Genomic DNA, 27,468 nt, shown 5'->3' with positions numbered 1-27,468 from the left:
GGAAGATTTCTCTGTCTCTCCCTCTGCCGCCAAGACTGTGACCGTGATCACCCACCACAATGTCCACTGGGAAGGGGGAAAAGTTGACACCACCCTTTCAGGAGCAGACCCCAGAGATGGGCGAGATCCGTTTGAGGACACGCGGGGGTCAGGTACAGTGGAACCCCACGGTGCCAGAGATGCCCACCCGACACCCAGACGCTTCTGTGAGGCGACCAGGAGAAGAGCCATCGACTGGCCTCAGACGCACACCGGGACGAGTGTGGAACGGCCGTGTCCCGAAGGGCACCAAAGGTAATCCTGGTGTCAAGGCTGGAGTGTCAAACGTGTGCGTCAATGGTTGTCTGTCTTTCATGTGGCCCTGAGTTGAGCTGGCATACCTCCACGTACCCTCCTCGGCTGCAGCGCAACCGCGACCCGGAACCGGAGCAGACAGGAGATGATGAATGAAGGACACACCTCCATCACAGTGGTTCATCCCACTGTCACATGTTACATAGGTCCCATGCCAAGACGATACAGGGTTCGATTCCTGGTCAGCAGTCATTACTCTCACCACTCTAACCTGCCCGTAGGTGTGAATGATAGTTTTGTAGTTGGCGTGGTGAAATGGTGACTCATCCAGGGTGTACCCCACCCTTCTCCCATTTTACAGCTGGGTTCGGCTCCAGCTCCACCGCAACCGAGCTGCCGAACAAACGAATGAACGATCCACGTAGACATGTGCACTGACAAACATGTTCTTTTCTCCCACGTTATGAGACGCGGAAGAGGGAAACACATTCATTCATTCATCCTGTAGCTGCAGATGGTGTCGTCTTCTTTCTCTTGCCCAAGATGTCAAAGAGGATTTCAGTAGATCACAATAAAAAAAAACCCAACGTAACGGCATAACGCACAGTTTGCTTTTTCTCTCCTGCAGCCACAGAGAAAATTGGTTGCGTATGTCTACATCACAGCGCCTAGAAACACGACAAAGTCAAATCCAACTGATACCTGGGAAGTTTGTCACACATGTATATTGCATAACAGTAAAAACACCAAAAGTATCTCTGAAAACGTGCAAAGTTGTGGATCACAAGCAACACAAAGAAGAACATTGTGCTAATGGTCGTCGCAGCGGCAGCTCTGTTGACGATGAGGCTCGCACAGGGATCCCACTGGAGTTACGTTAACACCCCGTCACGGAGACTGACAGGCCTGTCACCGTGGGAAAGCCGGGCTATTGGAGGATGAAAGCAAGGAAGAGACAATGTTTTGACTGTGAGGGTGAAGAGGGAAGGAGATGTCGCTGTTGTCATTGAAGTGACATTCATTAGGAGTAATCTTGTATTTTATTTAGACATCTCAGGCAGCACAAGGAATGTTTACGATCCTCCAGTCTGTGTACAGACACAGACACATTTTTTTTTCCCCCTCTCAGTTTTGTCCAAGCGGTGTTGTCAGAATCCCCTCTGCATTTTTCTTCCTGCTTCCTGCCGACCGTAAAAGGATGTTTGGAAATGACTGTTCCTGCTCAACAGTTTGGATGAATGAAGTGGATTTTGGTGTGTCTCCAACCGCTGTGTTTACTCTGTGGTACGACAGGCATCGCGTCCTTTCTCTGCACTGTGGCAGGAACCTGGTGCTCCAAAGGACCCGACCTCAGCAACTGCACTTCCCACTGGGTGACTCAAGTGGCACAAAAGGTAAAATGGCGCAGGCATGTTTCACTGCTAAGGCCCCCTAATGAAGTGGTAAAACACCGATTGTATTGTGGAATCAGAAATAGAGCCCCGTGGAAATGTACACCTGCTGTGTAGCTTCAGTTTGGTTTGAAGAAGAAGAACATAATTGGTGTTAAATCCTCACGAGTAAATGCAGCTTATTTTTCTTCACTTGGATTTTCCACAATCATGCAGGTAGAAGCTGATGCACAGATAGTCTGAACAGCCGGAACACAATACAAACACAAAATGCACTGCGTCTTAAAAAAAAAAAAAAAAAGAATCTTTTTTTTGTCTGTCGATGGGGGAGAAAAACTCTGCTGCAGGTTCAAAAACCGCTTTTAGCAATGCATGAAATTACTAAATTCTGAGCTGTATGTAGCCGATTCTACACTACATATCAATTCTGAGCCGGATTTTGGTGGTGGTGGTGGTGGTGGTGGGGGGGGGGTCTGCAAACAACAAACTGAAATGAAGAACAAATGCTGTTGACTCAAAGTCAGCTTGTATCCTACATTCTCTTTTGACTGTGGATGTTTGTTTTGTATTACAGAAAAAAGAAAGGGGGAAAGGGGTTAAGAGGAGATAAAATAACTGAATTGTGGTGAAAAGCTTGAAACAAACAACAAAAAAATTGCTTTCAAACACACTTCCCTTGTTCTGTGTAAGATACAATGGTCTGGTTGGATCCATTTTTAATAAAAGCATGTTTCCTCTTAACACAGACTTGTGTACTGTAGGTAAAGATATACCACAAAGACCAGCACCATACGGACTAAAATAAGCAGGTAGAATAACCTGGGTCAAACCTCAGGTCAAGCAGGTTGGGTGCACCGACACGTCAACGCAAACGAACCGCTGGGACGCACCGATCGATGCGCGACAGCACAGAAACTCCCAATTATATCCACATTATATCCCCGGCAACACGGACGCTGTGATTCTGTGTTGACATTGTTAATGCCAGCAAGAAAATTCACCTGGCTTGTTTGTCGTCAGATTCGAAGTGGTGAAAACGCTGCCAACTTGGCCAACGAGCTGGCGCGCCACACACTGGGCCCTGTTTTTGCTGGGGACGTCAGCTCCTCGGTGCGCCTGATGGAGCAGCTTGTGGACATCCTGGACGCCCAGCTGCAGGAGCTCAAACCCAACGAGAAAGACTCAGCTGGACGCAGCTTCAACAAGGTACTGTGAGATTCCTCTCCGGCCTGCTGTAACCCCTCATTCAACTTTGCCCCCCCCCCCCCCCCTTTTTTGCCCAAACACGAAATCAGCATGACTCAGGACATTCATCAGCAGGGCACCAAACGCTACACGCAAATCAGAGAGAGAGCTTGATGCATGCACGCACACACATTCAAGTCAAGTCCGGGGGGTGAGTGGCTCAGGGCTCTCGAGCAATCGTGGGGGGGGGGGGTTCATTGCTGTGTGGCTTCCTGGTAATTATCAACTTTTGGAAAAACACCTGCTAATTCCACCTCGAGGGAGCTAATGGCCACAAGCCCCCTATCGACTCCAAGAATAACGCGTCATGGCTGACGAGTGTGGGGAAAAAAAGCTCTCTACCAGAGCTTCTGCAGGCACCCAGCGAGGAGCAGAACCTGCCAAAGACCCACCTCGATGGCTCAGCTGCTGGTGGTCCCATGGAGAGATGACTGACAGTTTGAAAAATGACATTGTTATTCAGGCAGCAGTTTCTCTGTAAACACGGTGATTTGCACCGGAGATGACGCCGGTTGTTTGTGGCCGTATGTTCCGACAGCACACATGTACTGATGAGAGCTAACAGGCTTCTCGTCGCAACACTTTTCGTGTTACAGTGATGAACAAGTCAGTTAACAACAATCTGTAAATCAGTTAAAGCAACATACCAGTGTTTCTAGCTCCAAACATACATTTTTAATTCATTCCATTGGTTTCTGGAATTCTCCAGCCATACAATAAGGAAACAACGATTTTCTTGAAAATAAATGTAAAAACAATTGTCTGCACCTGATGAAATATACCATAAATACATATGAGACTGATATGAAATGAAACACCTGATCCCAAACCATGGTTCTGTTGTCAGAATGACTCTTCAGATTAGTGGTGTTTATCCCACTGGAGTTCCTAAGACGAACAGAGTTCAGAATGCCTTGAAGTTGTTCTGGTTGCCCTGCGGTGGCCCGCAACCTTAATTAGACATGTCATGCTGGTTTGTCCTTTAATTTCTCACCCATTTATAATGTCTGGGGATAAAAAAACACATAACATGTATTTAAGTCAGGACAGCAAGTGTAAATGATGTATCATGTTGAAATAAATCTGTTTTATTTCAGTCTGGATCCAGTCCACTCAACGTTCCACTAGTTACTGTTCTTCACTCCACTGTTCCCCTTTTCCTTCCCTTGAGGGAAATATGTGCTGCTGCTCAATGCTCCATCTTGAGCTTCTGGCCTGGTAACAGAGCTGCCAAACTGTGGCCAGAAAACAATAACTTCCATAGGTGCTGAGACGAATTCAGCAATTAGTCTGTGCCGTTGCATCACTATGAGCAATTATAATGCACAAACCACTGGAACAGTTGCGTATGAACATAAAGGAATCCTTTTCTGTATGGGTTTTGCTTTGGCTTAAAACACCAGAGGATGTCAGATAGATGGAGAACATTCATCTCGTTGTTGCAGCGTGAGAGAGCAATTTTCTCAAGTGTGACTCAATTAGGAAAATAAGGCAACTTATTTAATGCCAAGAGACCAACAGAGGGTTTTTTTTTCCCATGTAAAATAGGAGTGTACTATCTCCTTGGCATGAAATACAAATGACCTCTTCCTGCATTGTATATCATCTCAATGTATTTGAAAGCATCACTAATGGGGAGCATCAGAAATCTAGTCTCAGCAGTTTTCCTCCTCACTGCTGTGCATTTCTCATCTTTTCCTCTCACTGTTACGCGAGCATTATTCATATTTAGCATTCAAACGCTGTAGCCTTGACATATTTACTGCTTTCGCCCTCTTTTAAGGTTGTAGCTCACAGAACGCGTCCTTTTTTTGTCATTAATTCCATAATTTCTAGTAAGTGGCATGATTTAATTGTCTCTATTCCCAAACTCTTTTCTTACCAGCTCTTTTTCTTCATTCTTTTGTGCCTAATCCTCCTTGTTGTGTGGAAAAGCTGCAAAAAAGAGAGAAGACATGCAGGGCGTACATGAAGGTATAACAGCTAGTCTTTTCTCTGCTGATGTTTAACCCTCGATCCCATTCCGGGCAGCATGCTACTCTGTCTGTCTCTGTGTCCCTGATTGTCTTACGACAGTATGTGTTTGCCCTGTGCGTACACAAGATCTGACTGCTCTCGTCCTCTCTCGTCCGATTTGTCTGTCCACTCCCCCTCCCCGAAACATTCTGGCCATCTGACGATGTCAGTATCACCCCATCTATGTCCTGTTTCCCGCCCTCCGTGCAATCACTTGTACATCTTTGTTTCATTTCTCCCTCCTTCCTCCTCCTCCTCCTCTCCCTCCTCCCCCACTCTTTTTCTCACTCCGTCTCTCTTGTCAGCTCTTTATACGTTGTGTGAATAATTGCCTTCCCACGGTCGTAATTGCACCTCCCTGTCAGCCAGAAGTGTGATCAAAGTGGCAGTGTGCTCAGTTTTCACTTGCTTACATTATACAATTTCTAGTCTCCCCTGTCCCCTTAGCAAGAAAAAATCTCCTTCTGTCGCAGTCGTGTTTCTATCTGTGGGATTAATTTTTTAGCCCATTAATATTTGTGTGTTCCACCCTGATTTTAACATTTTGCTTTGCTTCTGCTGTGTCCGAATTTATTTCCTCAGGAAGGTTCAGCTGAAAGACAAGGGCATGGGTGTAAACACTGTGCTGAAACAAATGATCGGTTTTCTTATTGCTCGGTGGCTCACAGCTTGTCGAGGGCTCGTTTCACTGTGGGGAACGGACGCTGCATTTCCCTTTGCTGATTTTTTATCTTAGCTCTGGTCATGACTATGAATTGAAATGTCTGTTTTGTGCACAGTCCACTTTGGTCAAGAATTAACATCTTGGGGACTGTCGGGGGATTGTCAGACCCTCTCCCCCGACTTTGATTTATAACACCTCACCACATGTACCAGGTGTTCTGGCCGACATTCATGGCTCCCGGTCACCGTATCGTAATGGCTTTGGTCACTTGATGGTTCCTCCAGTGCCGCCAATTTGACATTTACCCAGCAGCTTTAGGTGAAAGGCGATGTGTGCACATCCACAAAATCTCAAAGGGATACAGAACAAAACTCCATGTCAGGAAAAAGGGGCACACAGAAGTCATTGATTTTATTAGTGACATTTTAATCAATTACAGTTTTCCTTGAGCAAATCCAATGCCAGGGAGGAAATGAGGCAAACGATGTCTATAACCAGATGAGCTGTGACGTTATAATCATCTGATTTATGTGTGTCCAGACCACAGGGAGAGTAATAAAAACACTGTATAAACAGATAAGTATGAATAAAATGAGTTACCATAAGGAAAATTGTTCTATCAAACACTCTTACATGTGTTTCCTTGGCACCCTGTGTTCATATTCACATGTGATTTAAGATGTGCAACCCTGTCAGCCTGACGACGTCAAACGATCCCACGGCGTATACCTCGTGTATAGTTTGTGTCCTTTCATTGGTATGCTGTCTCTAAAATCAGTTCTGGACACACTGTTCCAGGTTAATTCGTCGGCTCTGTACATTTCCAGCCCTGCGTGGATGTTTGCAGAGCTCTCCCCTCAATGCATCCGTGTTTAGCCAGCCGCAGGGGCTCCCTGGCAGCACCCAAGGGATTTGTAAATTAACCTCTTCCCAGACAAAAAATTAAGCATATTCAATCAGAACATATTTTCGTTCTGTGCTACACAAATTAGAGACATTCTTTTCTCATCCTTTTCCATTTCATGGGTCCTTTGAGGGTGGCTCACCATGGGAGGAAAGAACATTCGGAGCCTGTCTGGTTGTAATGGCTCTGTAATCAACCTTACTCTTCTGTACACACACACACACACACACACACACACACAAACTTAACGCCGATCATAGTCACAGCCCACAGGCTCCCAGTTGCCTGCAAGGTCAGGGACACAGAGATTGATTTCTGTGCTTAAGCCTGAGAGATGAAGACACAGCGCTGGCCCATGTCTGGATACAGTCATCACTGCGGTGGTTAATAGGAGCACACTGGTTAAATGTTGCGGTTAATCATATACTGGTGCAGACACTGGTTGATCCGCTTTCTTGTTATTCCAGGCAAATGGATAGTCCTCTCTGTGGTCATTTACTGTTTTGGATAATCACAGCTGTGACTAATTGGTATAGTGAGCAAGGGCTTGTTGTGGTTAATTACTGTTATTGTGGTGGGCCTTGCTGCTGTTAATGGCACCTGTGGTTAAATTGTCACTCTGATGTATCAAAGTGCCAGCTCTAGATTCTGAAACGACATTACCTGCCTGTCTGTGGCCGACGTAATAAAATAAATCCTGAACTGACCCAGCCAGGGTCGAAGGAAACTCTAGTTTTATCAACATGTGATTCTGGATTTTGTGGAATGTTTTGCTGACTTACTGCTTATCAGAAACCAGGAAATGAAAGGATTGCCATTGAAAACAAGCAGTATTTTCTCCCTATCTCCGCTCAGACTACCACTCCGGACATGGATTACATGATAATGCCCTCTTTCCTTCTGGAGAATACTGTTAAAGACCAGTATGGGCAGAACGTGTTATAGTGATAACATTATTTGGAAGATAACAACTGGAAACCAGGAACTGAGAGTGCACCGTTGTTGACAGCTTCATTCAGTAGAAAGGGGAAACATTTGCTCCATGTTTTTTTTTAACTCATCAAACATATATATATATTATTTAACACTGATTGATGATGCACAGAGCAAAAAGAAAGCTTTGTCCACATGGCCAATACCAGAATTATACGTAATAATAATACACCCTGTTGCATTTTCGGACCATCATTATTGTTTCTTTTGCCCTTGACTTCCCTGACCCTGTGTATTCAGCCAGAAGGCTGTTTATATATGTTTATATCCATCTCAGCTGTTGTTGCTGTCCACTGTCGGCCATGCATGCCCTTTTCTACCATTTACCCAGTCCCTGCTCTTTGTTGTTAAACTGAAGTTACGACGGCAAGAATCATCAAGCTGACAAATCTCCTGTCTCCATGGATACAGGCAATCGTGGACACCGTCAACAACCTCCTGAGGCCGGAAGCTCTGAAATCCTGGAAAGACATGAATTCCACAGAACAAACACACGCCGCCACGATGTTACTGGATACCCTGGAGGAAGGGGCGTTTGTCCTAGCAGAGAACCTGATTGAGCCGGCTATTGTGAAAGTGCCCGCAGAAAATATCAGTAAGTTGCTCAGCCACCAACTGTGAAAGAGATAAAACAACATCTGTCACTCACAGTCTGCTGTACTGATGATTATTTCTCTTGTTGGCTGTTGATCACATTTCAGGGTTTTTATTGTGTGTCAAAGGCCAGGAGCTGTTTTCAAAATGGACACCTAATCTGTAAATGTAGGGTTACAGCTTCAGTCGATACCTCGAACAACATCTGAACCCCTTGTTACCCCAATAGGCTGGTTGGCATCAGTGCCTGAATGTGTGTGTGTGTGTGTGTGTGCTGAAGTCAGGAAGATGCGAGGAATGAGAATGACTGGAATCACTCTTTCCTTCTGCAACTGCAGGGCAATTGTCCATGTTAAAATCCATCCACTTCAAGTGCTTGTTTTCTTCCCACCGACGGGCTCAGATTGTTATTACCCGTGTTTGACAACATCATAAAGAGAACAGAGTGTCCCTTTCAGTAACGTTAATGTTTTAGGTGGATAACGAGCGGAAACATGGCTCATTGAATAAGTACCATCATTGCTCATTGCCACCAAACAGCTCTTCTGTACGACATTTCCGTTCTTTTGTGTGCAACGTCATTGAAGCCAGGTCACCAGTGTCTTCAGCTGATCAAATGAGCTGATTTTCATTTCGTCGGCCGCAAGTCTCCACCTTTTCTTTCCTTTCCAAATGATCACTGCTGTGTTTACATCCAAATGTAGCACAACTTACTTCAGTGTCTTCCCAAATATAGAGTATGAGAGCTTCACAAAGTGGGGCGCCTCATTTGGCGTTTAATCTTCCAGATAACGCTAAGCTGTTTTTTTGTGACGTTATTCCAGCTCTGTGCTTCACTCTCGCTTCCGAATGGCAACTCCCCACACGCACTGTTGTCTTCTTTCAAACACTCACCCTCCCTGAAGATTTAAGAGTTGCATCTGAGACACATCAGTAGGGATCCTTTCTGTGATGCTGTCAGATGCCTATAATAACAATCGGAGCGTGTACGGTTTCACTGCAGGCAGATTGGATCGAGTTTGCATTCGTTTTGCGGTTGCCATTAGAATTCTTGCTTAGTGGACCAATTACAATGATTTTGTTACTTAATCTTGAGAAAGGAGTGTTGATGAGAGGAGATCTTCTAGCAGCAGCAGAGTAAAAGCGACTCCCAGCATTTAAATGTCTAAGGTGCCTTTGGTTTTGTCGTGCCAATGCTCACACTATAAACAGACCTCAGGGTGCAAAGTAGGGAAGCTTTCATTTGGTGCTGATCACTATGGTCCATTTACCATCTCAAACTGTGGTCCCTGCATCTGTGAAACAAGTGAACGTGTCATCACAGGCAGTTTATTAGCAACATGATCTCATTCAGTTGAGTCAAGCTTTGTGCAGTGACCTGTCGTGTTCCTCCTCGTAGCGCCTTGCTGCCACGGTTATGGGCTTCCACTCAGCCCCTTTGTCTTACACCTCATTGATTTTTAATCCGTTCCTTGCATAGTAATGGAACTGTGTTGGATGTGTGCTGCGAGATCCAGACCTCCAGGTTCAAAACAAAGAAACTATTTGAATGACAATGCTCCATTCACACAGTTCCCTATCTGTTCTCTCCCGGCCTTTCCCATTAAGTGGTAGTTAGCTAAGCCGATAAGTTGCTCTGTCTCTTCAAAAGCACTGATTAATACATTTTTAATGGGCTGTATATTGGCTCCTTAATCACTGCTGCTTTTATGAGCTTGTCAAGTTGTCGCTTGTCTCGGCAATTGAGTGGACATGTCAGCGGAGAAGCATAAATAGAGTCAAATGAAGAAAAACACACCTCCTGTGATGGTTCGAAGAATGATCCCCCTATTTAGCCCAGATGCCACGTCTAGATGAACATTCCGGACAAAGCAGTGGAAGTAGGAGGCAGAGTAGACAGACCAAAAAACAAAACACAACAAAAATAGGCCGAGGCAGGGTGAGGAAAGCAAGCAGCGAACAATCCCTGTCCTCCGTCTGTCAGAAGCCATCTATCTGAGGAAGTGAGGGTGTTTCTGATGTGAGCGAGTGTGCTCATACGTGTGTCCTCCTGACCCCTCAGTAATTTCACACATCAAAGGGAGCACCACCCGGGTGCCGGCATACTGGGGAGAGGGGGTTGCAGGAATTTGGAGGATTTTCAGAGATTTGCTCGTCGAGCCCAGAGTTATCTGAACCCACAGGGGAAAGAAAAAAGTTAAAGTAAAAGCTCAATGATATTTTTGATCCTATGAATATTTGACATTCATGCTGCAGTAGGTTGTGCGCTCACATTAGCTCATCCTCTATGGCTGCTCGTGTTGTTGTTTTCCTCGCTTTCCCTCAGAGGCTTTCACATTACACACCGATAGCTCAGTAACATGTTTTAGATAAAGGAAATGGCGCCGTATGGGGTCGTGCCAAATAACATGGGATTGCATTGCTGGCATAATAAATGAATCCTAACTTGTCCCCTCCCCTGCATTTAGCTTGGAGCTCTATCAAAGCCTCAGCTTTGTGAAAAGGAATCATTGGAAGTAACTTCTCTTCCTATCAGTTTTAGATGTCTATGTGCTGAGCACCGATGGTCAAGTGCAGGACTTCAGGTTTCCTCAGACTAGCAAGGGCGGAGCGTCTCTTCAAATCTCCTCCAACACGGTCAAAGTCAACAGCAAAAACGGTAAGAAAACCCCTCCGTGTTCAAAAGACAGAAGTAACATTACTTATGAAACCCTGCTATTCCTTCACTGAACCATTCAGGCAGGTATTGCATTTAAAAAATACTGTTCATTGTGGACCTTGAGTCTGCCACAAAGTATATCTATATCTAGCTGTAAAGTCATTTAAACAGGGTCAATGCTGCACTTTGTGTATTTCAAGAGAAATACACTATTTCTATGATATCTGCTCTTATAACACTGCAAAGGTTAGACGAGAAGATCAGTGCCGTCACATTTCCTTCAGTAAGCTTCAAGCTCTCAGGCCTTGCAAACAGTGAATGAGCCTGTGAATTGATTATTATATTACTGTGTGTTGCAGGTGTGGCCAAGTTGGTGTTTGTGCTTTACAAACATCTGGGTCAGTTCCTGGGCACAGAGAACGCCACCCTGAGGGGAATGGGAGACTGGAACAAACGCAACCTCTCCCTCACCGTCAACTCTCACATCCTCTCAGCGTCGATTACGAAGGAGTCCAGCCGGGTGTTTGTGGCTGACCCTGTGATCTTCACGCTGGAGCACTTGGATGTAAGTCACCTCTGAAGACTGCGTCCCAAAACAGCTGGGCTGAAGGGGCCACGCGATGTTTTTGGGGACAAATCCTTTAAAGCCTGATTTATGCTTCTGTGTCAAAGCGTTGCGCATTGCAGAGTTTGACGTGCACCTCTCCAGAAATTTAACTATGCAGACCTCTGCAGACGACAAGAGCTGTTTGCGTCCCAGCTCTCGGAGTGGTACATCTGTGTTTTCAGAGAAAATACAGTTTTCCAGAAGGCAGTTTTTGTCTGAAAAAGTCAGGTGAAAATTGTTTGGCTGAGCTTGTTGGTGTTGCTGTGGTAACAAGAAGTGACTTTCAGTTGGTATTGCTTGAAGTGCTATTGCTTGGGGGCAGAGTACGGTGTGGAGTAGGGTACTGCACAGGTGCGGCTTAGGCTACGGCACTGGGTGGTGTGGCGTACGGGGTAGGATGGTGAAGGGCTCACGTCAGTTCAATGCAGAAGCATAAGTGAAGCTTTAGAACGTAGTAAAATCATTAACACTTTTGCCATAAAAGCACCTCCAACACCCCCACCACATTTGGTCTGTTATATTTCTTGTTGTGGATCACTTTCACCAGTCGTTCTTCCAATGATGCAGCACACTGAAACAATAGACACTGACACAATACAACACAAGTTGGTTGCACACACTCATTCATAACACAGTATTCATGTACGACTGCCTCTGTGTGTTTTTTTTGTAGAAGGAACACTACTACAATCCCAACTGTTCCTTCTGGAATTACTCGGAGCGGAGCATGATGGGCTACTGGTCCACTCAGGGCTGCAAACTGCTGGACACCAACAAGAGCCACACCACTTGTTCCTGCAGTCACTTAACCAATTTCGCCATCCTCATGGCTCATCGGGGAAACGTGGTGAGTGGCTGCACAAGCCTGTTTCTGCTTGCCATCCCGCTGATGGAGTTGTGCCCATGCAGCAGCTACCAGAATGGCGTTTCAGTGGAGATAATTAGATTATAGCTGGGGGAGAAGGTAAGCGTGAGGTGTGAGATGAGGTGGAGAAATGAAACGGGCCGTCACTTTAAAGAGATTGTAGATCAGGGTAGGAACTACTACACCATTGTCAGAACTAATTATATTTTACCTGCAGCCCGTGTCTAATATTCCTTCATGCATATGTCCCAGAGAATCATGGGAAACAACTCAAACTTCTGTTTCCACTCCTCTTGACGTGGCGCGCTCTCCTTTCCCAATTACAGTTTAATTACTTGATAAATGGCATGTGGAGCAGGGACCTCGCTAGTAATAAATGTCCAGGATCCGTTTGTGGTCAGTTTGATAATACGTCCCTACTCGTGAACCCTGTCCTTGTCATCTGTCTTAACCTCAACCTTAACCACAGCTTGAAACCAGAACCCTGAGGTTATAGGCTTAGCCACACACGGATTCCCGACATGCCACCTTTACTGAGACGTCTGCCGTCCTCAAGGAAATTACAAATTTTGCAGGAGGCATTGCCTCACTTTTGGGCCACCGTGTCCTTGAGTGATATTTCAGACGCCGGTCGAGTCTATTTTGCATATTTGCATCTCGAAACGTCCTACATTTTCGATCTGAAGCGGATTGAAATGCGGCTTCGGATACAGCACCCGCATGTTGACATCATGTCACGGTTCAGACCACATAATGTGCTGTTGGCATGTTCAGCTTGAGTGTCGCCAGGTGTTCACACTTCAGCAGATGCAGCACCAACCATTATGTGCTTTAACGCCACCGATCGGCACGACGACTGGGGAAGTGAAGGTCATTCCAGGCTGTGCGTGCTTCTCTGCAGGGTAAAGGAAGCGTCCATGAGCTCCTTCTCACCGTCATCACCAGGATGGGAATCGCCGTGTCTCTCGTGTGCCTGGCCATTAGTCTCTACACCTTTTGCTTCTTCAGAGGTCTGCAGAGCGATCGCAACACCATCCACAAAAACCTCTGCCTCAACCTGTTCATTGGAGAGCTGGTCTTCCTCGTGGGCATCAACATGACCGAACCAAAGGTAATGTGAAGTGCGGAGACACTAATGAACGAGCTTATCTTGTGATTGACCTTTAAGATACGAATTCCCTCTCTTCAGTATCTTGATTTTTATTCTTGATATGAAAAAAGTTTCAGTAAAGACCAAAGACACAAAAAGAACAAGAAAAGATTCTGTCTTGACCTGAACTATCGCAGGTCAGGAAGAAAAAGGGAATGAAGAAGACAGAACCTGCTTATGTCAAACAAAACTTGTCTTTTGCAAACAAATGTTGCTGTGAGAGCAAAATTGTTATTTTAGGTTTCATATTATTGCAGGGTTTGACCTCTGGCCTGGTCTGACTTAAGTTTCATCCCTTTTGCACCATGTGGGAAAAAACTATTTGTAACCAGTTGTTCCTCTGTGTGTCTTTTCTTCTTAACATCTTTCTCTGTCCTCCTTTTAGGTTGTATGCTCCATCATCGCTGGGGTTCTGCACTTCTGCTTCCTGGCAGCGTTTGCCTGGATGTGTCTAGAGGGTGTGCAGCTTTACCTCATGCTGGTCGAGGTGTTCGAGAGCGAATTCTCACGCAGGAAGTACTATTACATCGCTGGGTACCTCTTTCCAGCTGCTGTGGTGGGCATCTCGGCAGCCATCGACTACCGCAGCTACGGCACACAGAGAGCGTAAGTGCGCCATCTTTGCCCACACAGCATGTGTGTGTGTGCTAATGATAGTAATATGACGAAGAGCAGTCCACCTCTGCCCCGGGTAAATTTACACCTTGTCACAGCTAAAACAAGTCTAAGAGCTGAAGCACCGGTAATGAATGCACTGGCTAGCTGCAGTGCTGTTTCTTATTCTTTCCATGTGGATAATTGCTGCCTTTGTGTGGACATTTTCTACATCTGAGCAGCAAGCTTTATGACGCAGAGGATCTGTTGTTCACCGCCAAGTTGGTTTCTACGTACCAAGAATGTGTCTTGGTGTAAGATGCTAAACATGAACATAGAATCACAACATTAAAAGCTCTGAGAGATTTAAAACACATAATAAAATAAAATCACATTGACAGGACCATATGCAAGAGAATACAGTTTTGTGGAATGAGCTAAGTGAAGTGTCCATTAATAAGCACACATTAGTGAGGCTCAGTTACACATGGCACATCGTTAAACACCGGCAGACTATGAAGTGACGAGTCCATCAACCGACACCCTTTTAGACTGCCCCTCCTCCTTCCATGTGGCCAGAGCGCCCTCAAAGTCAGGGTTCCTTCACTGTCATCAGCGGAGCTGATTGATGGGATCCAGCCTTGTTTTTGGGGCGATGACTTCTTTAATATCACCTTCTTGTACACCACAGGTGCTGGCTGAGGGTGGATAACCATTTCATCTGGAGCTTCACTGGACCTGTAACAGTCATAATTGTGGTACGTCGTGTTTGCACGTGATCATTTTTTTCGTCTTTCAAAGAAAAGCTTTGAAAACATTTTATAGATTTTCCCTCTGTGTGTGGTGGCAGCAACCTCTTAGTGCTGCTGTCTCCGATCAATTTGCATGAAAGGAAAGCGGTCCCATTAAAGCTGACACCAGGACGTCAGTGTCCACTCAGCTATGTAATCCTCTGAAATCAGAATTGGTCTTATATCTGTTTGCTGCACATCTAGAGAATCTTCACATCACGCAATGAGGAGGAGGAATCATCTCAAGCATGAAGGTCATTTGCTCAGTGTGAAAACCAAGGCCGCTGGTTGTGGTGGAGGCCGGGTGGGGGTGGCCGGGTGGTTGTGAGGGGCCAGTGGAAACATGGAAGTCATGAGTGGGTGGGCCAGACAACCGTGCCCAGCTCATAGACCTGCTGAGGATCATGACTAGTCCCCAGCCAATCCAAGCGCGCGGACGTCTCCATCTTGACCTTTTAATATTTCATGGGGTGCACTGAGTGTTCACAATGACTCGATCCGCGTCGGAACGTACATCTCACGCATGCATGCAGGAGTGTGTGTACGCCGTCCTGAACAAACACACACGGCATCCACACAGGTGCATGTGCCACCACACATGTAAATCGTTCCGTATATGCGATACATGCATGAGATGTGTTATGTGTTTTTGAGATGTACTTAGCAGAGAAGTAAAAGACCTGAATACTGTAGCGGACGGCCCCTTGGAGACAAGGGAGGGGGGAGTCCATGTGTTTGCCTCGGCTTTCCGCCTCCCTGCTTCCTCGCCTCTTTGTCTGTCTGTCTGTCTGTCTGCCTGCCTGCCTGCCTGCCTCACCGGATCTGTGTCATCACTTGCGGCTGTGTTAAATGCATCTCCGTCCATTCGACTCATGCAGATGTAAATCGGCCCCAGTGACACGGAGACAAAACCTGGCATCACTCTATGCAGCGATCTAAAAGCCTCACACACCGTCCTCCTAGCCACTCCCTTCTGCTTCCATCTTTTTCTGTCTGTTGTCCGTTTCCATCTGCTTTTCACTCGTCTTTGTTTTGGTTTAAAGCCTTTTTTTCTTGCCTTGTGATGTTTTTTTTTTTTTTTTTTTTATAGAAAGCACCCACATGTGTATAATGAAGGAGTTGAAGGAGGAATTCAAAATAAAGTATTTGATAACCAGAGAACTCTATATCTAAATTATAGAGTTCTTTTCTTTCCAACTCATGCTTTTAAAAATATCTCCCTTTGTGTATGCTGAATCGATCCCGCTTTGGAAATGCATTCTTATAAACAGATAAGTTCACATATAGTTGAATATTTCCTGGCTGTGTATTTCAAAACCTTTAATATCATGTTGGGCCAAACTCAAGCATTTCTCCTCCCTTTCCCTTGGTGGTCACAGGCCCTCAGGTGCTTATAGAGAGACGTCCTGGAAAGCGTTGAAACCTCTCTGGATGTATGGCTTGAATCACTCCAGTGTTTTTCCTGGCCTCTGAAAATTGTTTCTAAAATATGGCGCTCATCTCTTCTCTTTCCTCTCTGTGTTTTTCTGGAGCTTTTGTTTGTGGTACATCAGATCTGCCTGAGCTTCGTCAGATTGAGACACTTATGTTCTTACCAAGGATTTTCAGTGTGTGTTTGCTCAAACCTGTAACTGAGTATAATGTCAACCAGGAGGGAGGGAAGAGAAACTTTCTATGCTTATATTGAAGGCCAGAGCAGTGTGAAGTAGACTAATGCGTTAACCTCTGTTAACCTTTCGTTCCCTTGGAATTCCATGTACTTTATGATCTGCACAGAGGCATTAAAATTTCATATTCCTCTCAGTTAAGGTATGCTGGTCATAGCCGGCCATTGAGCCGAAACCACTATAGATTAAGCAATATTCCGAAGCTGCCATAAGTCAATGTGAAACATAACTATGGGTGTTAGCTGCAGGAATTGGATGCTATTCTAAGTGCAGTCTGTAAATCCTCATATGTCTCTTTTGACAGGTCAATGTCATCTTCCTGGTGGTGACAATGTACAAGATGGTGAAGCATTCCACCTCCATGAAACCTGACTCATGCAGGCTGGGGAGTATCAGGTGAGGGGTGTAACTCTTAGAGATTCGGTGGACCGACTGTGATTGCTTGGTCTCTGTGTGTGAAAATGATATACACGATTTTGCCTCCTGACTGAGAGTCCACAGGTCTTTTGAACCTGACCATACTATATTTTTCCCCTTTCAGGTTTTATTTCTATCTGTAGATGGTGCCTTTTAATTTTGTTTTTATATTTTTGTATTGCCAGTGTGCAGGGCTATATCTATAACTTGACAAAATTCCTGACCTTCACTAACTTTTGCTCCAGTGCCCCCCCCCCCCCCCACACACACACACCACCCAACACCCTTTTATGGGTCTGCACAATTTCTGCGCCTGGTTTCTTGTTCAGCAGTATGTTTGAGGACAGGCCAACATATGCTATGTGGGCAACCACTCTGAAAAAAAGCGTATCGGAGCACATTTGTGGATTTTGAATTTCACACCATCTTGAGCTATCAAAACATATGAGCTCTCCTTATTGAGGGGTTCCCTCAGTTCCGTCATGTGGTCAGTTTCCTTGTCTAAAATAATAGCTTGTAAAACAGTGAGACAATTGGATGCATTTAGTGTGATTATTTTATTATTGGAAATAAATCCAGCATGAAGAACTGGACAGCGCTCCCGATCGCTCTCAACTGTGCATCTCGTTTTTCTTGTCTATGGATCTCTTCGTGACATGCTGCGGTTACATTTCTTCTCCCGGCTCACCGTATCTCTCTCGGGGTGGCTCACTTCTCTCGTGTGTATCAATAACAACCAGCCATTGTCATTGAAACTGACTGTTTAGTGATCCTATTTCTTCTAGGTTTTCCTGTAAGCCACCCAGGAAAAAAAAAAAAAAAAAAAAAAAAACTTCACATGGTCCTAGTTGTTTCTGTAGCTCCAAGAAAAAACAGGGCTGAAATACACAATGCAGTGTTTATTCAGGACACCTCCTCTGTCCAGCAGGAGACAATCACCAAAGCAAAAATCACCTTGTTAATATTGCTCTTCTTCTTTTTTCTTTTTCACAGATCGTGGGTGTTGGGTGCTTTTGCCCTACTTTGTCTTCTCGGACTAACATGGTCCTTTGGCTTGTTCTTCCTCAATGAATCGTCCATCGTCATGGCTTACCTCTTCACCGTCTTCAACACTCTCCAAGGAATGTTCATCTTCATCTTCCACTGCCTCCTCCAGAAAAAAGTAAGATCTTGTTCTGTGTGACTTTTGTCGTACCAGAGCACTTACCTGAGGCAGGATGTCAGGAAGCTGATTTCACACATGGATTAAGAAAAAAAGGCCTCACATACCATCCTCACGCTAAAGACAGCAGACCCATGTAGTTTATATCGTATATGTCAGTCGGTTTAAAGGAAAGTTATAACTTGTTCCGTGAATTTCAGTGGAACATTCTACATTTGTACTTTCAGCACCACGGATTCTGTTTTTAAACATAAACAACCACATTGGTTATTCTTGTTCTCACAGTTGTGACATTTAAACGGCTGTCAGCTGGATGGCATTTGATAAAAGATTTGGAATGTGCATCCATTGTGAGCGTGGGCGTGTTGGCGCGTGGGGGGGTTGTGTTACCGTCTGGATCTGCATGCTCATTCTGCCCTGATTTTTCGTTCCTCTGCAGGTCCGCAAAGAGTACAGCAAATGTTTCCGTCAGTCCCAGTGCTGCGGCGCTCTGCCCCCTGAGGGCTCCCACAGTTCAGCCAAGACGGCAACTTCTCGATCGACAGCCCGCTACTCGTCCGCTACTCAGGTAAGATGAAGACCTCAGCGTTGTCACCCTGATTACGTTAGAACCTTTCTGACATATAATTGCCATGTGGTGACAGCTCGATAGCAAAGGACACACCTGCACCGACAAATTCTGGTAGCTCGTTCCACCATCAGGGAACCTCCTTATAGGGATATGACTGCTAGACGACAGTTCTAGAAAAAGTGACGTCAGGTTGGTGGGTGCAGACACAGAACGCATATTTAAGCCAGCATTAATGATTTCATGACAGTTTAGGGTGAGTAAAAACTAGACACATCCCCCCGACTCTGGCCCATCCAAAAAGGTTTCACTTTGCATGCTTCAAGTTGTAAGATCAGCACAGTAATAAAAAATAAGCTGCCAGCATTCATGTTGAAAGTATCTTTGTGGCTTTTGACCTTCTTACAAAGACTGCAAAGTAAACTGTAGAAAATGTAGAGAATAAAGGCTCCTCTCAGAAGAAAGAAAAGTCATATAATTGACTTATCCACCTCTTCACCGTTCGGTGCAAGCTTGTGCTCACATCAGCCCCAGAATTGGATCTCGTTTGTACATAATCACATATTCAAGTGCAGGTTTGAAACAGAAACCCACGTACCCACTCAAAGCAGTGGGTCAGAACATTTGACAAACACCATGCTGAGTCCTGATCAGGCTCCTTTCCTCCCGAACCAGAGCCGCATCAGGCGGATGTGGAACGACACTGTGAGGAAACAGTCGGAGTCCTCCTTCATCTCAGGAGACATAAACAGCACCTCCACACTCAACCAGGGTAAGCAAGCTTTTCGTCCTCCACCAGACGAGACACATATGCTATTCTCTTTGTGATGGAGCTTTTTGAAATAAACACATCAATGGATGCTGCGTTCATGGCTCCAGGCCAACTCCAAAAAGAAGATAACACTTAAATTTTGCCTTGCTCTGAACGTCAAGAAATCAAAAATAGCATTAAATGTCGCTTGTATGGAAAAGTTCATACCCTTTTTCCTGCACTTTCCTTCTCTCTGGGATCCTCTTAAAAAAGAGAGAAGGGAAACGGAAAGGAGGTGTCACATTTAGTCCCTAATGTGACTGATTAGCTCAAATCCTATCAACCTTGACGTGAGGCTCTGCAGCAGCGTCCTAACTCCACTTCACCCTGTGGTGACTGTCAGGATGAAGGTGAGGGGGTGAGCAAAGTCAGTCGGAGGTCGGAGGAGGTTTTGGGATACATCCCAGCATCGTAAAGCTCACGCTCCAGACAGTGCCAATGCAGAATTTGGCTGTCGTTGTATGGGGTAGATGCCAGCTCCGAGCTTTTCCACTATCAATCTAAGTGATGGAGAGTAGTTCTTACATTCTTGAGGATTCACACATGCATGCTGGAGATGATGGGGACACTATATTATCCATGGCAGGCCGTATGGACAGTTTCTGTCTGGTGTCTCAGAGGGAGCGGTTAGTTGGGATGAATTTGTTTCACTGCAGCTGTGCTGCCTGGTCAAGACGTGTCATGATGATATTGTTTGTCAGCCAGATCAGCTGCCTGTTTGGATAATGTCTTGCGTTGACCAATGTCTTTGTCCATAATAGACGGTTCACAGGTCAGAAACATTTTGCGGTGTCAGATTTTGTTTATGTCGACAGCCTGCCTCAGACCATGACGTACATCATCCTATTTGAACCTGACCGTCCCTGATTATATTTCTCTCTCTCTGTCTCTCTCTCTCTCTTCCTGTTATTTCAGGCATGACTGGAAACTACCTCCTAACTAACCCTCTCCTCCGTACCCACGACACTAACCCTTATAACAACCTGCTGGCAGAAACTGTGGTGTGCAACACCCCCTCTCCACCGGCTTTTCACTCTCCAGGTGCACATCTACCCTCCACCGTTATTCTTAAAGCAACTATTCAGCATGCTTAGAAATAAGCTTTTTTTTCAATGTCTGAAGGGGATAAAGAGGAAACAGGAGAAAAAGTTGCAAGAGGTGCTCGTCAGTAGCTTTTAAACATTCATGTCAAACTTATCAACATAACAGCATCTGTCTATACCTCAACCACATCACTGGAGATTATGTTTTAGTCTTGGTGCTACAGGTGGTGAAGAACAGGTATAAAAATGGAATCAGTCTCAGAACAAAAATACAAAATGTTAAATGAACCCGCTTGGTTTATGGAAGAGCGATGTGGCTCTGACACAGAATGCATTAGAATAACTGCTGCATTTATTCCTCATGTCTGCCACCGTCCCTATATTATGCTCACCGATGTGCATTTTTTGCATGTAAACCCAGAGAGATATACACTCAGGGACTGTGATTCTGTCTCGTCTCCTCCTCCGAGCATTGATTTGATCTTTTTTGGAGGAAGAGCTCTTTGCACATCGGTCCTGATCATTTATATCATTACTCAGTGTTTAAGGATGGTAACACATTGAAAATTGCTGTATTTCATTCAGGTCACTTCAAATTAGACCAAGTTTGATTTCAATCATGTCAGTGTTTATGGTGGCCTAGTTCCTTGCTGGCAGAGCAAAAGAAACCCAATCAAAGAAGACGAAAAAAAAAAAAAAGAAACAGAAGCGCATGACGCAGTGCGGGCAGAGTCATAGCCATCAGATATTCTCAAGCATTTGATGATAAAAGAGAATATAGAAAAGCAGCATTAATGGGAGGTGTGTACAGACGGATTATGCTGTAATATGTAGAACTAGGACCAGATGCAATCATTACAGTCTCGCTGTGTCACAAGGAATCTATGTCTCATAATAACACAGGGCTGAAACCAAAACAATATTTGTAAGAAGAATCAAAGACATCGTACAAGCCGTGTGTGTGCGTGTGCGTGTGTGTGCCTGTGCCTGTATGTGTGTATGTGTGCTCAGCGCAGAATTGAGACAGCTTGTGCTTTATTACCTTAAACTGATTACCTGCTTAATCAATGTAGGATAATTGCACGTTAACATCACAGCAGCAGAGACAGATAAAAGTGGCACTATTTAATTAACAGGTTGTCCCGAGTGCCGGCGTAAACATCTCCTTCACCCTCAGAAATGCTTCTTCTCCCCCTGAGGCTAGACGCTGTCGTGTTCCAACACAAACGCGTCACTCTGCGCCGAGAGCGGATTATTACCCACACTGAGAGCCTTTTTTTTTTTTTAAACTCAGGAGATCAAGACATGTAGGAGGAAAAATGGGATTTAGCATATGGAAGTAGTATGAGTTGCGGGAGCAACAGCCTGACAAACAAATGTCAAACCCTGGTGTGAAGATCACCAAGTATGAACGATGTGCTGAGAGACTGTCAACTTTAACATGAGCTCTTTCAAATTTCGCCTGTTATAGTCATTACATTTAGCGTCCGCAAAAGGATGAGCGTGTCCTCTGTTGTAAGTGTATTAATGCTAAGTAATGCTCTGCAGATGTTCATCCCCATGCAGTTAAATGTGTAAGAACATCTTGGACGAATCTCCTCTGGATCGGTTTCCCAGAGTGCAGCTGTCATGGTGTCCAGTTGAATTCTGTTCACATCATTTCCTGCTCTCTCCCAGTAGACAATACCTGTCTGTGCATAAACAAATGCAAATCTGGACTGGGGTCTATTCGGAGATGTGTCTAATAATCCTTCTTCTGACTTTGTCTTGCACCTTTGCACTTTTAGAAATGTCGGATGGCACTTTCAGAGATTGAATTCAGTGCATCCATTTGCTGACACGCTTGTCTGAAACCCAAAACTATGACACCCTCACCGCAACGCCTGTGACGACACAGCCTTCACCCCCGAAAAATGTCAGCTTTCACTTCGAGGTTCACAGCGTAGCCAGGAAATAAAACCCTCCCATCAAATCAAGCTGTCCCCTCCACTTTCATCCTACTACTAGCTTAGTCTCAGAGTTGCGCAATATTAGAGCATTCTCCTCTGTGTGTGTGTGTGTGTGTGTGTGTGTCTGTCGGGGGGGTATTTAGTTCACAGGAAACTGGTAGATAGGTTGGAAGGAAAAAAAGGAAATTAATTCATTTTATATGGAAATGTCCCTTCTTTTCTTGTAGAGTTTGTAAAAAAGACTTAGCTTGCTGCTGAACCCTTTCACCTGCTGAGTCCAGGATTCAGTTTGTCCTTGATTTGTCCTTTAGCTCCACCAAACTGGCAGAAATCACAATTTCTTCTCCATCCTCTTGTAATAATTTGAGCAATGCATTGCTTGCTCTAAAATCTAGCTAAATGCAAGGACACAATCGCGGACGGACCGACTGAATCCACGCTGGATGTTTGCGAGCTTCCACTTTTGTCTTATTTCAGTGATTTTGTTGATTCTGCTGCAACTGAAAAAACGCATCTGTTTTACTTTTTTTGCACATCAGCTGTTCTTAGGCCAGATAGCCTGAGCAGACATACTTGATGTGAGTGGTGGCGAAGTGAGTCATTGCACCGTGCCTGTCTGTCGTGGTGTGGGGGTTGTGGCTGTGCTTGTGGGGCCCCAGTGCAGAAAGGTGGCGGGCCATCTGTGTTGGATATTACTTGTCTTGCCTTCTTTTAACAGGCGGAATGTTTCATTCGTTGTTAATGTCACAACACTTCCTCATCAGCTTGTACTTATTAATTTCTTTTGCTCTCATCTCGTCTGTTGCATTTTGTGTGTTTGCCATGTTGTTACCTGCTCATTGGCCTCTTCATAGTGTGCTGCTGTATTATTATGTTTTTTTTACGTGTTTGCCTTTCTGCCATCATTTTTTCCTCGTTGCTCTTATATTGTTCAGGATAATCTCTTAGATTGGCTATGAGGATATTCATCCACAAAGAATACAGACACGGTGCATGCAGCTAATTGGGTTCTTGAGATTTCGGTTGTATAATGTAATTAACCCTGAGATCAAAGAGCACAAGATGGAAGTGTCCTGAGCAGTATCAAGTACATGTGGATGGTGCATTGTAGACAGTCTTGTTCTGTCAAATTGGAATTTTTCTATCTCACCTGTCCTTTTTGCCATTTCTTGCAGGACAGAACTCTCTGAGCAACAGCAGGGACATCAGTGCCATGGACACCCTTCCCCTCAATGGCAATTTCAACAACAGCTACTCCCTGCGAGACGATGACTATGAGGCCGTTGGCGTTCGAGCCCCAGGTGAGCTGGGCGGTCTAAACCTGGACGATGCTGCCTTTGAGAAGATGATCATATCTGAGATAGTCCACAACAACCTTAGGCCCCGTGGGCCCCCCAAAGGTCGTGACGCCCAGAGGGAGAGGGACAGAGCCCTGCCTCCGCAGACCAGGGTGACAGTTGACCGAGGTGGGGGTGGCAGCGGCAGCGAAGATGATGCCATTGTGGCGGATCACACCGAGGCGTCGTCTCCCCCAGAGAAGAAGTGGAAGAGGAGGCCACGCCACCCTGGAGCTGCTCCTGCACCCCCACCACAAAGAGGCGCTGGAGGCCCCTCTCCTGCCCCAGAGGACTCACTCCTTGCTCTACAGTGCCCAGAAAGCCCCCAGTCGTCTGGAGGGGCAAGGTGGCCATGGCTCTGAGACTGTGACTGCAGTGGAGGACGTGGGCTCTCACTCACCCAACAATAATAGAGACTTCGCTTTACACTAGCATGCCCAACTTGAGAGACTCGCCCTCACCCCTCAGCTTCCTCATATCCGCAGGATGAGGAGGAGGACCTCTCCCCCTCACCTCGAAGCGAGAGCGAGGACACATATCATAAAAGCATGCCCGAGCTTGGTGATGCACCACAGCCCCTGTCCTATTACCACATAAATCGAGGCACCAGCGACGGCTGCATCATTCCACCCAACAGTGAAGATTGTGCACAGGAAGGAGAGGGCCCCCAGCGATGGACAAATGCAGCTCATTACAAGCCTCTGAGCTGGCTGGTGTTATGTGCACAGGTTTGAACAGATGGGTGCTTTCGATTGATGTCAAGAGAGCCGGCAAGTCTGGCTCCGCACTCCACATACTCTTCCTGTTAGAACAGGAAGTGAAGTGTTGTTGGGTGGGTAAAGGAATGAATAAATGACTTTTGCACACAGATCTCATTAACACTTAAAACACGTCCATCGGAGGCCAGACAAATGTGGACTGTGAAAGCTCTGCTATTGGACTGAAGAGGTGCAGAGAACAACACACGGGCCACTGTTGTGAACGACGAGTTGAAGAAAAGGAGATGAAAAAAAAAAGTCCAAGCAAAGAACAATAAAACTCGTGACATATCCTGTAGGACTTTGCAGAACCAGGGTCTTTTTAGTAACAATGTACAGAACTAGAAACTAGTGTGGCTCCACATTCAGGACTGTAAAGTTAAGAAACCACTAATTCAGACTCAGGCCTTATATTTTCTCTATTGCACAAGTAACTGTTGTCAAAGTAACAGCTAAAGAAAATATATTTTGCTGTACCACTAGTGTAAAAAAAGTCAAATGAAAAAGAGGAAACAAGAAAAAAAAAAAAATCCATGGCAACCATTCAGTAGTTACGCCCTTTCAATGTTAATAGGATCTTCAGATATCTTCAGGGGAAATGTGCTTTTTCCTCTCACAACTTGACTTGTTGTAGTATGTTTGAATATGATAAAAGAAATATTTCAAGCGATATCAATCCATAAAGAATCATGCTCACGTCTCTGCTTGTGAAGTGCTTTTGCTTTCATGAATGATGAGTTTTTGCCAGTAGTATATTTGTTATCACCGACCATGCACAGATTCAGAGGGAATTGGATACTTGTGTAATTTATTTTACTTGAAAGAAATTGTCAGGTTTAAAGACTTGTGTTTGTGTCAATGTGATACTGCAGTTTTGCAGAATTGTCTCATCCTTTGACACCAATTAATTTATTAACTGAAGTGTATTCAAAAAACAAAATAAAGAAAAAAAAGAACATGGTTGAAAAAGTTGTGGCAGCAATGTTTAGGTTCATTTTATTTGTTTTGTAAGAGCCCATCATCAGCTGATATTTAATTCAACTCCTGTTTGATATCAAATAAATGTGAATTTTTTTTCTTGTTCCCAGATGTCTGTTCATTCACGTTTCCCCCGTTTGTTTTGACCAAAAACGAACATATAGACCTGCTTTTGCTCGCGAAGGGCTGGTTATTTTCTCACCTTTACACATATTCATTGAATGAATATTCGCGTCCACACGAGACCGTTGAAATCGCTGTAGTATACATGCCAGGCCTGTGCGTGGCGCAGTAACGCTGACACAGAAAATACACCCAAACCCAAAACCGAATAAAACATGAGCATACGATTAAAAACACACGAAGACGACGATGGTGGCTCGAACTTAAAAGGAGACATTTCTGTGGAGTGAGACAAATCACCAAAGCAGAACCAATGGAACACGGTAACCCGCCATTGTTGTTGGCGAAGTCAGCGCATGCGGGTTGAGGGAGAGGTGGAGCAATGGCGTCATCGGTCAGGTAAGATGTAGATCAACACCATACGGAACGGTGCCGCATCAGCTAGATATTGTCTGTGGTTGGCGCCAAGAGATGTTGTGACTTGTGTGTGTTTGAAATGTTTCTCTGGACATTTCTCTGACAAAGACTCGTGACAAACAGTTTCCTAGTTTCGACGTGTAGTCGAGGTTTGTTGTAGTCTCATGAGGCGAATGGCATGTCCATCCTAAAAGTAACAGGTGGACGCTTTGTTTCAGTTTGATAGAGAGAAACAGAAATTTCGACATTGTTTAACTTGTTTATAATCTCTAGTATTTCAATGAAACCATTAGAACATGGGTGGTTTGCTTTCTAATCTGGGATCTTTCTATGTGGAGTTTGCATGCTCTCACCGTGGGTTCTCTCCTGGTACTCCAACAAAAGCATACTGAGGTTACTCTAAATTGTCTTCAGGTGTGCGTGAGTGGTTGTCTGTCTTTCATGTGGCCCAGGGTGTACCCCGCCTTTCGCCTGTTGACAGCTGGGATAGGCTCCAGCACACCCGTGACCCGTAAACGGATTACGCAGCAGAAAATGAATGAATGAACATTAGAACATGAAAAAATCGACCCAACATGATCAGAAATGATCTGTTCGGAAAGTAAAGTAACCAATAAATACTACATGAACTGAATGGAGGACAAACGACTTTGATGTCTCTTTTTTTCAATACGATCAACACAGAAATCTAAAAAATACAAGATATACCGGGGATTATTTTCAGTAGCGGATTAACAAATATTTGTTGAATATCTGATGATTTCTTTACAGGTTTGTGATCACGCCTCAAATAAACTCTAGTGTCTGTGTTAGATATGAAAGAACTTGTCTCCCATTGCAAGAGCGTGTGCACACATACCTTCACCTTCGTCCACGTATTCCCCCTTACGGGTCGTGGTTGTGCTGCTGCCGAGCCCCGATGTCAACGGGTGGAGGGCTGGGTACACCCTGGACAAGCTGCTACATGAAAAACAGACAACCATTCACAACTCACAGGAAATTTACAGTGAACATTTAATCTCAGCATGCTTTCGGAGATGGGAAGAAGACACGGAAAGCATGTAAATTCCACATAAAAATCAAACCTGGATGCTGCTCCAAGTGACCACACACACTAGGCGCATGGACACTGTGGATGGTGGGTGGTGCACTTTATTAGTGCTGGGTGCCAGTTTGCTGTCATGAGAGTGATGTGGAGGCCTTGGCAGAGCTTTGAGTCCAGTATGGCCGTGTGCCTCGTTGTTTGAATATCATGCTCTAGGTTTACACAGAGTCATCCAAAAGCCTTGGGAGTCTTTAAATTATATGGAAACTTGGCTTCTGTTCAGTTATAAATCAAATTAAAAGCAAAGTCGATGACCCGCTCACTCGGAATGGCTCAGCGCTGTCTGTGAAAGCTTCTTTATTATAAACACTGGAGAATCGACATGGCAGCTCACAATAGGCTTCATATGAGATTAACCCTTTGGGG

At 45.0% G+C, this 27,468-nt stretch overlaps 1 protein-coding gene across 1 annotated transcript; it reads left to right on the top strand.

The window, feature by feature from the left end:
- Positions 1 to 101: 101 nt before the first annotated feature.
- On the top strand, positions 102 to 24,449 carry LOC144741738 (adhesion G protein-coupled receptor L2-like; the record flags this gene model as incomplete). Its single annotated transcript, XM_078624242.1, has 19 exons — positions 102 to 283; positions 1,578 to 1,688; positions 2,706 to 2,891; positions 4,866 to 4,904; positions 7,919 to 8,102; positions 10,638 to 10,760; positions 11,120 to 11,325; positions 12,041 to 12,214; positions 13,134 to 13,343; positions 13,768 to 13,988; positions 14,668 to 14,734; positions 16,739 to 16,830; positions 17,845 to 18,013; positions 18,453 to 18,581; positions 19,257 to 19,353; positions 20,308 to 20,433; positions 23,560 to 23,885; positions 23,920 to 24,105; positions 24,207 to 24,449. Coding segments are annotated over 19 exons (3,071 nt in total), but the record flags the coding sequence as incomplete, so codon positions are not given.
- Positions 24,450 to 27,468: the final 3,019 nt, after the last annotated feature.

The sequence above is a fragment of the Lampetra planeri genome, unplaced genomic scaffold, assembly GCF_965212315.1.
Source record: "Lampetra planeri unplaced genomic scaffold, kcLamPlan1.2.h2 scaffold_686, whole genome shotgun sequence".
In the NCBI taxonomy this organism is placed as follows: Eukaryota; Metazoa; Chordata; class Hyperoartia; order Petromyzontiformes; family Petromyzontidae; genus Lampetra; species Lampetra planeri.
This window is presented reverse-complemented; position numbering and strand designations above follow the sequence as displayed.